The sequence below is a fragment of the Limanda limanda genome, chromosome 17, assembly GCF_963576545.1.
Source record: "Limanda limanda chromosome 17, fLimLim1.1, whole genome shotgun sequence".
Taxonomy (NCBI): Eukaryota; Metazoa; Chordata; class Actinopteri; order Pleuronectiformes; family Pleuronectidae; genus Limanda; species Limanda limanda.
Genome location: NC_083652.1, coordinates 11,126,678 through 11,138,452, shown reverse-complemented (window position 1 = coordinate 11,138,452; position 11,775 = coordinate 11,126,678). Strand labels below are relative to the sequence as shown.

General features: G+C 43.5%; 1 protein-coding gene across 1 annotated transcript; it reads left to right on the top strand.

Moving 5' to 3' along the window:
• Positions 1-379: 379 nt before the first annotated feature.
• fus (FUS RNA binding protein) lies at positions 380-11,656 on the top strand. Its single transcript, XM_061089874.1, has 15 exons — positions 380-442; positions 1,062-1,086; positions 1,392-1,582; positions 1,667-1,838; positions 2,496-2,713; positions 3,109-3,295; positions 5,153-5,187; positions 7,510-7,698; positions 8,089-8,198; positions 8,642-8,771; positions 8,967-9,065; positions 9,420-9,471; positions 10,016-10,113; positions 10,206-10,326; positions 10,550-11,656. Exons 1-15 carry the CDS (start codon positions 430-432, stop codon positions 10,587-10,589), a joined length of 1,680 nt encoding a protein of 559 aa, XP_060945857.1. The 5' UTR covers positions 380-429; the 3' UTR covers positions 10,590-11,656.
• Positions 11,657-11,775: the final 119 nt, after the last annotated feature.

Here is an 11,775-nt window from a genome sequence, read left to right as displayed (position 1 = left end):
TCCTAGAAGATAGAGCTATGGACGAATCAGAGCATTAATGTCACAAAACATGGAAAGAATACTGGGATTTATATAACACAGGAAGACATAAGTTCAGAATTCAGAAACATGTAGGTGAGAGGAGCAGAAGAGACCAAGTCCTGATACACAATGTGTTGGGACGGAAATTAAGGGATATAGATCATCTAATTATCATATTATTAGAGAAAAGGGACCAAAGAATTTAACTCACTTTAATTTTAGTTTAGTTTGTCTGCTGCCAATCTACTGCTCCACTGCCCGGAAGGTGGCGGCAATGCGCCTTTAAGCTGGTTTAACAGAAGAAGAAGCAGAAGTAGAAGAAGAGTCCACGCGTAGCGCCCCCTGCGGTCAGGAGAGAAGCTGCACCTGTAGGTCCAGTGAAGGAAGAAACAACAGAACCGATCCAACATGGCGTCAAACGGTGAGAAGAGGGGCTAGCTGCTAATGCTAGGATGAGAGGAGCCAGATGCTAATGCAAGGATGAGAGGAGCTAGCTGCTAATGCTAGGATGAGAGGACCTAGATGCTAATGCTAGGATGAGAGGAGCTAGTTGCTAATGCTAGGATGAGAGGAGCCAGCTGCTAATGCAAGGATGAGAGGAGCTAGTTGCTAATGCTAGGATGAGAGGACCTAGATGCTAATGTTAGGATGAGAGAACCTAGCTGCTAATGTTAGGATGAGAGGACCTAGCTGCTAATGCTAGAATGAGAGGACCTAGATGCTAATGCTAGGATGAGAGGACCTAGATGCTAATGCTAGGATGAGAGGACCTAGATGCTAATGCTAGGATGAGAGGACCTAGATGCTAATGCTAGGATGAGAGGAGGTAGCTGCGAATGCTAGGATGAGAGGAGGTAGCTGCTAATGCTAGAATGAGAGGAACTAGATGCTAATGCTAGGATGAGAGGAGGTAGCTGCTAAAGTTGACAATAACCATGTCAATAAAGTGCATAGTTTGAATCCTCCCTATTTAATGACTTGGCTTTGAAAACATAATGTGTTGTACTTTATAATGTTGACACTTCATTCTCGTTCTATAGATTATTCCCAAACGTCTTCCCAGGGGTGAGTCCTGTAACACTCACCTGATCATAAAGGTTTCTCACACATTTGTGTCATTAAGTTTTAGAAACATATTTCTATCGAGAGGCCGCCCTTTGGGTATCTTGAAACTATCAAGAGTCGAGACATATGTTATACAAACATTCATAAATTAACTTGAAACTGTTTAATTGTTTGGGCCACAATTAGTTCTCATTATAAAACTGTCACAAGCATCAAAAGTATGAGAAAACCAAATACATGCAATGAAAATGAGCTTATTTCTTTCTTGTTATCTTGTTAAATGAGGTGTTTGTAACCACTTGCAGCTATGGCTCCTATGGTGGAGGTGGAGTTGGAGGTGGAGGTAGCGGTAGCGGTGGAGGTAGCGGTGGCGGTGCTAACCCGGGCTACGCTCAGGCCTCTGGGCAGAGCTACAGCCAGCAGGGATACGGAGGCTACGGCTCTGACAGTAGCTCCGCCTCCTACAACCAGGGAGGATACGCCCAGCCTCCGTCAGGTAGAGACTCCGTCACCGATCTTCACTGATGTGTTGTGGTGTTGTTGAATTTAACAGCTTGTCATGTCTTCTCCTTGCTCCCAGGAGGATACGGTTCTCCACCCTCTAACCAGGGAGGGGGTGCTGGTTATTCCTCTCAGTCCTACAGCTCTGGAGGCTACAGCAGCAGCCAGCTGTCCAACATGAGCTACAACCAGCAGTCCTCCTTCTCTGGTCACAGCCAGCAGCAGCCACCCGCCGCCTCCTCCTCTGAAGGGTAATCCTCACTTTCTGCTGCTTCCACATTGAAGAAGATCCTCTGAAACCCGACATGTCGTTCTGGAAAACATTTTATTCGGTAAAGAACAAACCTCTGCTCTAAGGTGGTCTACGGTTCATAGATGAGGTCATCACACACTGATCAGTCATTGGCTCGCTCACTCATCTAGTGGATGGACTGGATATATGGACAGGAGGCAATTTATCGGTTGCCTGTAAAAATCTGACAATACGATCCCCTCACTGCCATTTGACAAGAGAACCTTTTTCTTATTTTACAGAATCAACTGTGCAGGAAATATGTGCATTTAATTTATGTTTATTGTCTTGATTTTACTTCTATTTATTTCGACCCATTCAATGAATTCATTTGAAGACAAGATGTTAAGGTTTTAACACCTGAGCAACATTAATTATATTTCAAATAAGTCTCACGTTAAACCTAGAAATCACCACATGACAAATATTTGGTCCTGTGAGATATTATATGTGTTGTGTTGCAGCAGACAAGTCATTGTTATGAGGTCAGAGGAGTTAGAAAAAGTGATCGAGAGATTTGTCACTGTGAATAGAGTTTAGAGATAGAATAGAGTTTCTCTCCTGAGCTGCAGAGCCAACATGTCCACCTGCTTCACTTTGGGTTTTTCTCCAACAGCTACGAAGGGAACTCCCAGGCCTCTGCCTACAACCAACCACCCAGTGGAGGACAGGGTGGAGGTGGCTACGGCAGCGGTGCAGGTCCGACCGGTGGATACGGTGGAAGCCAACAACAACCCCCCCAACACGGAGGAGGTCACTACAACCAGCCTCCGAGCTACAGCTCCCCTCCTCCACAGAGCTACAGTCAGCAGAGCCAGTACGGACAAAGTGGAGGTGAGAAGGTTTTCAAAGTTTTTAATTTTCAAAGTCCAGCCTTAACAGGAAACTGGTTCCATAGGGGAAGAGTCAGATAACTCAATGTTCTTCCTCATGTTCTTCTCTTAAGCCCTTTTCAACTCAGAAGAAGGTCCAGAGCATTCAGGGAAGGGGAGGTGCAGTCTGCAGGATATAACCTTTAACAAAACAAATATAAAACGTATTAAAACCAAGTCGACCTACAAAAACTTAGATCCAAAGAAATCTGTTCACACCCTGGGCTTATCTTAAAAAAATGGGACAATAAACCAAACTGAAGAATACACCAAAGCCTTTTAATTCTAAAACCAGATCAGAACGTTTGTTACACAATCGCAAAGAAAAGTGTTGAGGTCTGATTGTGTTTCTCTCAGGATACGGAGGCGACAGCCCCCAGATGAGCGATGGAGGATACAGTGGTCCTGACGGAGGTTACGGGGGGCAGGAGGCTCGCGGTGGCCGGGGGCGTGGCGCTGGATTTGGAGGTCGCGGTGGTGGCGGATATGACCGTGGTTTTGACAGAGGTGGGCGAGGTGGACCCCGAGGAAGAGGAGGCATCGGGTAAGTGGAAGAAGAGAGTTTTATGAATCTAAGTAGAGAGATGCATGAACATGTCTCACACATGGAACTGAGATCAAGTAAGAGACCTGGTCTTGTTAAACACATGTAGGGACAGGTTTGTGTTTGTGTTTAACAATGACAACTAAATTACCACAAGGCATGGCACTTCCTGTTTGGTTCTTATTAACACTTCCTGTCAGTAACAGTTCCAACTCGTTATCGCTCCAAGAAAATAAATCCAACCAACTAAGCAACCAACTGCAGAGGAGACAATGTACTTCCTGTTTGCATCACATGACCAGTGTGGGTGAATGGTCACGTGACATGTTTCCAGGTGTTAGTGTGGACGAAGGTTATTCAATCATTAATCGGCTTCAACCTTGGGTGTAAAATATAATCGGTTGTGATCCTGCACCAAATAATACAGATAAGAAAATTGATCCCAATATTTCTTATTAAAAGACGATTCTGTGACAGAGAAAAAAGTCATGTGATGACTTATTCAAGGTGAACTAATTATCAATAGGCTGCTAACATGTTATAACCATTTAATGATTAAGAAAACATGGACCTGACTCTGTCATATTCATTTTCAAACACAGTGTAATATATCATATTTTCATAAAGGTCTGGTGATGGCTGTGCCCATGAACACAGCAGCAGGAAACAGAGACAAGTGTTTGTGTCCAGAACTTGATGTCATGTCACACACAGCAGGTTTTAAATCCCTGGTATCAGTCTTCAAACCTCTAAACTGGTCTCGCTGGTAAAGCTCCGCCCACCTTCCGACTGAATGAAGCATCAGAGCCGGGAGCCGCAGAGGGGGGGGGGGGGGGGGGGGGTATTTCAGAGTATTTCAGCTTCTTTCTTTTCAACAATGTGAGGAAGTGAAGACTTGTCTTCCATCTTTATTCACAGTCTGTGTCTGGCGCTTGTGTCTTGGTACAACCTGAGGTTTTCATCCCAGTATAAGGAAGTTTATTGTGTCGTTTATAAAAGGTACAAACTGAGAAAGTGTTAAAATGTAACAAAATGTAGAGTGAAGACGATGCAACACAACGTACAGCAGCACAGCTGCTTGTTTTTATATATTCTAATTCAACTCTTCACACTGAAATGTATAAAGCAAATATTTTAGAAAACAAGAACATGCCAAGTTGTGTTTCCGTGGCAACTAACGGGCCTTGACCAATGCACACACACACACACACACACACACTTACATGCCGGCCCCCCCCCCTGCCTGTCTCCCTGTCCGAGCGGCCCTGACCGATCACTGTGTCATACTCTGCTTTAATCAATCTTTGAATCTTCTTCTAGGCTTTTACCTTCTCTCCACCCTGGCTTTCTGCTCTAAAACCTCATTTGGGAAATGGACAAAAGGGGAAGTCACCAGACAGTAAACAGTCCTCTTGTAGCTGGAATTATGAAAATAATGAATAATACAAAATACTCATAGTTTGGGTGATCTTGATAAAACCTGTTTGGGGATTTGCTGCATTTCTTGCCTAAGACGTAAAAAGAAAAGAAGTCAACATCTTAGTGTTTGGTTAATCGACACAAACCCAAGTTGTGTGAGGAAATGGAATCGGACAAGTTGCTAAAAGACTTTTGGGGTAAAAATGATTTTAGATTTCAGTTGGCCAAACAAAGACAAGGTCTTTAAAGTGGCCTTGTGTCCTTGGAGGTTTATCCAGGAGAACAATATGAAGTAGGGGTTCATAAGGTGGCAGATGAAGAAAGGGAGGGGGGGGGTCATGAAGAGACTGAGAATGAAGGTTACCCACAAGCCAATGAGAGAACTCGCTGTCAGCACCAGCCTTCAATGTGAGTCCTTTCTCTCTCCCTCTTCATCAGAATGGGCGATCGAGGAGGATTCAATAAGTTTGGTGGTAAGTGATTTAAACTTGAGCAAAGAGGTTTGTTGAGTTTGAAGAGTGGAAGCTAAAGTGAAGGGGGCCAGAGGTCACCACTCGAACCTGAAAGCTGTGCTAATTCACGTGTGGTGTTTAAACAGCTTGAGGACATGGAGAAAGAAAATTACACCTAATTATTACAGCAGATTATCTCAGGAGGACAATGAGACACTCGCTCCATTGTACTTGTCAACATGGTAATAAGTAGGTGTCTTTAGCTCGGTGTTGTGTTCAGTGGTGTGTTGTCAGAGCGTCTGGATCCTGAGGCGCTGCAGGTTCACTCCCACTCAGCAGAGGGAGTCCTCACGTCACAGACCTCTCACCTACCTCTGTCTCCACGGTGATAGAACCTGAAGGTGTTTGAATTCAATGGGAGTTCAGGTGCTTCTGTCATAAGACCGTGAGCTGAGCTGAGAGAAGAAAAGACTCTGTAGCTTGTACAACAACCACCAGGGGAAACGTCCTGGGATTCAGAGTCTGTGTTTCACAAACTGATGAATTAACATTTATACCAGAGTGTGTGAAACCTGTAGTACAAAGAAGAGGGTTGGATGATGTAAACTGCTTTCATTACACAGAGTGCAACATAATCAAGTACCAGTAACCTGATACTGGTACTGTGTGTACTGTTTGTACTGTGTGTACTGCAAACACCAGGAGTGCTTGAGGTTTCACAACAACTCAATGGTTCATTTGGAACAAAAGACCATTTGATAATGAGGATTTATCACATGACTCAGTCTGTTTGTGGAAAGTAAAACCAAAGGCTCACGTTACAATCTTTGAAAGAGATATTTGGCCTTTACATCAAAACCATTTAGTTTGAAGTTGCTTTTGTTCATCTAAAAAAAATCGAAATCAGTAGGTGACACGTTGACAGATTCTCGAGGATCTGATCTTTTTTAAATTATTACAAGAATATAAACCAGACGGACTCTGAGAGAGAAACCTCTGCCAACACTGACTTTATCTTTATGTTGAATACAAATGTTTTTGTATATTAAATAATAGGATTCTATTCTATTCTGTATTAGTACAGCTCACATTCCAGTTCTGCATCATTTGTTGAGAAAGTCACAAAAATGTGGAAAAACATTCTTAAGTCACAAAGTGAAGAAAGTGGTTGAAAAGTTTCATCAGGGAATAAATTCTTGATCCAAAGTTGAAAGAAAATCGCCAAACAAACAGCGATGAAAACACCAAAATTAAGCTCCAACGAGACGAGGAAACAAATGTTCATCAACTGGTGATCGGGGGGGAAATAATGGTGAAAATGCAAAACGGTAAGAAAACTTGGTCCTTAAGTTAAACCAATACAAATTAAACTAATTTGAACTGTGGACGTGAACAGTCAGGGGAAGAAGTGAAGTCGCTTTGGGGAAAACAATCAGTTGTGTAGCAAACAAGCCTCTTGACGGTTCAAGTGTTGTGTTGATGCGAGAGAGGGAGGGGGGGGGGCTGCTGGTAACTGTCCAACTTCTGACGATTAGCTGGTTTAAAATTAGTAAGAACGGATCCACTTCCTGAAGCTCCGGTATATCCAGCTGCCAGTGACGCAGCGTCTCCTCACAGCGACGGGACTTTACACACAAGGTGTTGACCTCTGACAAAACCTGTTGGAACGAAACCATGCGTTACACAAAACGTTCCTGGAAACACAAACCCAGGTTTGTTAATCCCGAGATGTACGCTGATGCCTTTTACAAGAATTCTTTGTAAAACTCCGTGAAACCTGAAGTAGACAAAGGAAGGAATGATATGGATTAACGTACACATACTGCAGGAGGGATTGTGTTGCAACGGGTTGGACCTGGTTTCAGAGGTTGGTCGGGTTTGTGTGAGCGATGATGATACTTGTCTGAAAGCATCAGATATTAGATATTAATTGTGCATCGTGCAGCAGCAACATGAACAACATCACAGGTGACAGCAATTTGGACAGGAAGCAAAAATACACACAATTAACATTAAATTAGCAAAGACACGTTTAACAGTGTGAAACAAAGAGGATTCACTCGAGGCCCTTGAATCTGATGAAGCTCCATATTCACTGGAAAGGAAATTATAGAAAAGGAAGAAATGCATCACCACAAATGCTTTGACCTGTGAACATGAAGGATTAACGAGCTGGACCCGAGCGGCTGTGTGTGAAGTGACAGACTCTGAGTTATAGAATCGACTGGAACCAGTGTCTCTACACGGGGGGGTTGTCCTGAGCCGTGAACTGACAGTATGTCAACTATGTGAATGATCTTGTTTCCGTCACTTGGACTAATGAGCTGCTCGTTGACAGATGAGATGATGTGAGGAGTAGAGACAGTAGAACCAGTCCAGAGTGGCTGAGTGCTGGTTCTGTTCTGGTGGGAATCAAATCCGTTTACAGTTTGTGTGATTGGTGTTTGTTTGTGTTCTTTTCCACAAGTGACGTGTTGTTGTCTTTTTGTCCTCAAGGACCCAGAGACTCGGGACATGGAGGACACGGCTTCAGTGAGTTTCATTTGTTTCCATCACTCTCTCACACAATCATGTGACTTCAGCCCCTCCCTCACATTTCCACAAATCATCTCCACATCAGCACGACGGCTCCGATGAAGCCGAACGCACCAGATGACAGATATGAATTATGACGAACCTGTTTGAGGCCTGGTTCAGAACCTCCACGTCTCAAACAGGTTTGTCTGGCGCTGGTGGAACCGAGGGAAGAAGCTGGCGGGTCAGAACCTGAGCTGAACACTGTTCATAACAACAGATCACATTCCTTTGTGTCTCGTCTGTGAATAGAGGATTTCATCACATTTATAAGATGATAACTTGTCAGATGTTTTCAGAGATGAGCCAAGGTTCCAGAGTGAGAGAGAAGATGTTTTCTGTCCCCAGTGCAGGACGAGGAGAACTCTGACAACAACACCATCTTCGTCCAAGGCCTCGGAGACGACTACTCCGTCGAGTCCGTCGCCGACTTCTTTAAGCAGATTGGAATCATCAAGGTGAGTTTCTACATGTTCATAAACACTCACCGATCGCTGCATTGATTCAAATCATTAACACACGTGTACATTTATTCACCTGTGTGTTAATAGTGTGAATGATTCAAATGAGGTCTAACAAGCTCTGGATTATATGTGTATAAGTTAAATATGAGTGATTTTGACCAAGTTGATGAAACAAACTCAGACTTTGATTAGAAAAGAAAAACAACATTTACATAAAGATGATGAATCTAAAGTTGTGTCTTCAGATTCAGGTTCATTGATTCAAAAAGAGACATTTTACAGATTCAAGGATTCAAATTGAGATCAATAAATATGTGGAGTCTGTGTTTGTGAGTTTTTTCCTTGGGGTTGGATCTGGATCTGATGAAGTTCTGAGCTGCACTGACATCATCTGGAGCCTTGATGTGATCCTTCTGTCCGTCTCCTCTGTCCTGCAGGTCAACAGGAAGACGGGTCTTCCGATGATCAACCTGTACACCGAGCGAGAGACAGGGAAGCTGAAAGGAGAAGCCACCGTCTCTTTTGACGACCCCCCCTCAGCTAAAGCTGCCATCGACTGGTTTGATGGTTCGTTCTGTGATTTAATTTCAGCAAAATCCACCGAACTCTGTTTAGAATGAACCATATTTCAGATTTTTCTGCTGAACATTGGAGATAAACTCTGTTTTTTCATAACTTCTGAGTCTTTTATCTGATATCAGATAAAGTACAGTTACGTTTCACTTCCTCTTGTGTTTCTCACGTCTTTACTTTCCTCTCCAGGTAAAGACTTCAGTGGAAATCCCATCAAAGTTTCCTTCGCCACCCGCAGAGCTGACTTCGGAGGCCGGGGGGGGATGAGGGGGGGTCGTGGGCGAGGAGGTGAGACGTGTTTTCTCTAAACTCTGGTGTTTTGTATGAGACTTTTTGTCTCTTTTGTCCTGGTGTCGCCACAAAGTCGTTTTCTGTCTGAACTTTCACAACAATGATCTCATTCAAAGGTTATTTAAAGTCAAATAAGATGAAGAAGCAGCTTCTGTAGATTCAACTTCACAGAATCAATGTGAAGGACAAACTCCTCTTCATCACCACGAGTTCTGCTGATTGTCTCACTGGTCACACTTCTTCTCTTTGAAGGGCCAATGGGCCATGGAGGATTTGGGGGGGGTCGAGGAGGAGGTTTCCCAGGAGGCAACGGTGGAGGAGGTGCTGGAGGTGGAGGAGGAGATGGTGGAGGAGGAGGAGGAGGAGGACAACAGAGAGCTGGAGACTGGAAGTGCTCGAACCCGTGAGTCCCTGATATGTTCAACAATTTAATATGTTATGTTTAGGGGTGTCACAATGCCAAAAATTCAGTAGTCGGTGCCAATACAAGTAAAATAACACGATTCTCTATGCCAATTTCGATCCCACGGTAAAAAAAAATGGATTTTCGAAGTATTACCTCCCTTGGTCTGAAGACCACGGTAGCATCGTTTGCATAATTGCGTCTGCGGATTAATGATAACGCCACGGTCATCTGCCTCAAACGCAAAGTAATCCCATACACGACTCTTTGTGACTTATTCAACAAGTCGAGGTGGGGCGAACGCTGCAGCCGTGGTTGCCATCTTGGTTTTCTGAATGTAAACGTCGACTGGCGCAGCACCGATGCTAATGCTAAGTTGCTAACAGCTGCTGGCATCGTCGCTCACGGTGCTTCTAAAAAAATGGGCATCGTCTGTGTTTTGTTTTCTTAGTATCGAAAGGTATCGTAAGTATCAGTTCTCGTGACATCCCTAGTTATGTTGTCTTATTTTTATGATTTATTGATCGCTGTCACTTGTCTCCAGTAACTGTGGCAACCTGAACTTCTCGTGGAGAAACGAGTGTAACCAGTGCAAGGCTCCGAAGCCAGAGGACGCAGGAGGGACGCCCCCGGTGGACAGAGGTGGGACATGTTGATTATGGTCTGTCCAGTCTTTAGCTTCTTCAGACGTTTGAGACGGACTCTCTCTCTCTCTCTGCTCGTTCTCCCGTCAGGCGGCTACGCAGCAGAGCGCCGAGGAGGCTTCGACCGGGGGGGCTTCAGGGGCCGGGGGGGCTTCAGGGGGGCCCGGGGAGGCGACCGGGGGGGATACGGCCCTGGCAAAATGGACACAAGGTCAGAGTCTCTCCATAAAACACTGGTGAAAGATCCTCGATGTCAACATCTGAAGGTTTTATTACATGAAAGGTTCTAAATTCTGTTTCCAGCTCATTTCACCAAATTAAAACCAAACTTTATATAAGCAGAAAAACTCCGGACATGAGATTCAGATATTTACCAGATTGAGAAATGAATGTGAACCTAGGCTCAGTGACATCATGATGTTTGTGTCTTTCAGGGGGGACCACAGACAGGAGCGACGGGGCCGTCCCTACTGAGTCATCGCTCTAGGACCAGGACCAGTCTGTCCCTGTCCTCTGCTCACTGTGACCCTCAGTGTGGAGATATGTGACTGTCCCTGTTTGTTGTGCTCTTGTTCAAGTCCCTCGATGTCTTCGCCTCGTCCACGTCCTCCGGCTCAGCGAGGCCTCTTTTACAAAAACAAACTCATATCCGATCGATGTCTCATCTGTTTTCACGGTTCTATGACGCTGGGATTTAAAAACCTGTCCGGTGACTCGTGTGGTTTTCATGATCAGAGAAGTCAGAGAACTGTCATCAGTGATTCATTCAAATCTAAATCTCACAGGTTCTTTGTTCTTCAGACTCTGAAGGTTTCGTCTCAGTGAACATTTCTGATCCAATCAGTTCCATTGAAGTTTGACTCATCAAATACAAATGTTCCTGATCTTTATCTCAGTGAAGTGTTCAAGAACTTTGATCTAGTTTCTTTAATTTAGTTCAAACCAGGTTTTTCTTTGGTCGGAACTAAATTCAGCAGCGGTTCAGACTCAAATCTCAGAATAAAAACTAAACTAAACTGAAAAGATTCAACTTTGATATATCACAGCAAATAATTTATTTAGTTTTTAGTAAATCTGAACAGTGAATCTGCAGATTGAGACGTTAAAGCACGAATCCATCATGATCAGTTATTAAAGCGCCAATAAAAAGATGATTTATAGATTTCATCACATGTGAAACTCTCCGCTTCTGTTTCTGTTTATTCTTTTCTCCTTTTTAACAGTTTGTGTTCCTTTGTATTTATTAATTTGTTTGTGTATATATTTATTTATTTTTTACATTACAACAGGTCACATGACTTCCTGGTTTAATTTCTGAGTCCAGATCTCATTGGATATTTCAGATGCTTTAACTTCTGAATATTCTGAGTTTGTCACGGGAGAAAATGTAAAGATTTTTGAAATGAGGCCTGGCTCTCCCGTCATGTTTCACAGGTTTTTGTTGAGACTGAACTTGAGTGTTTTAATATGAAAGTTGTTTTGGATCGTACATGTGCTGGTTTTCAAAATAAAGTGTTGATTAAAGCAAACGATGAATCTGACGGAGCTGATGACTCGTGCAGTTATTAAAGAGATTAACTTCAAGAGAAGAAATCGAGTTATAAATGTTTGGGATTGAAACATTCATCACATGTAATAAAATATATCACAAAAGACATTA

What these genes read in the sequence shown, in the direction of transcription:
- fus (XM_061089874.1), top strand. An exon ending in ACATGGAGGACACGGCTTCA is followed by an intron (nt 7,699 to 8,088) that starts GTGAGTTTCATT and finishes TTCTGTCCCCAG; the next exon opens with TGCAGGACGAGGAGAACTCT. An exon ending in AGCAGATTGGAATCATCAAG is followed by an intron (nt 8,199 to 8,641) that starts GTGAGTTTCTAC and finishes TCTGTCCTGCAG; the next exon opens with GTCAACAGGAAGACGGGTCT.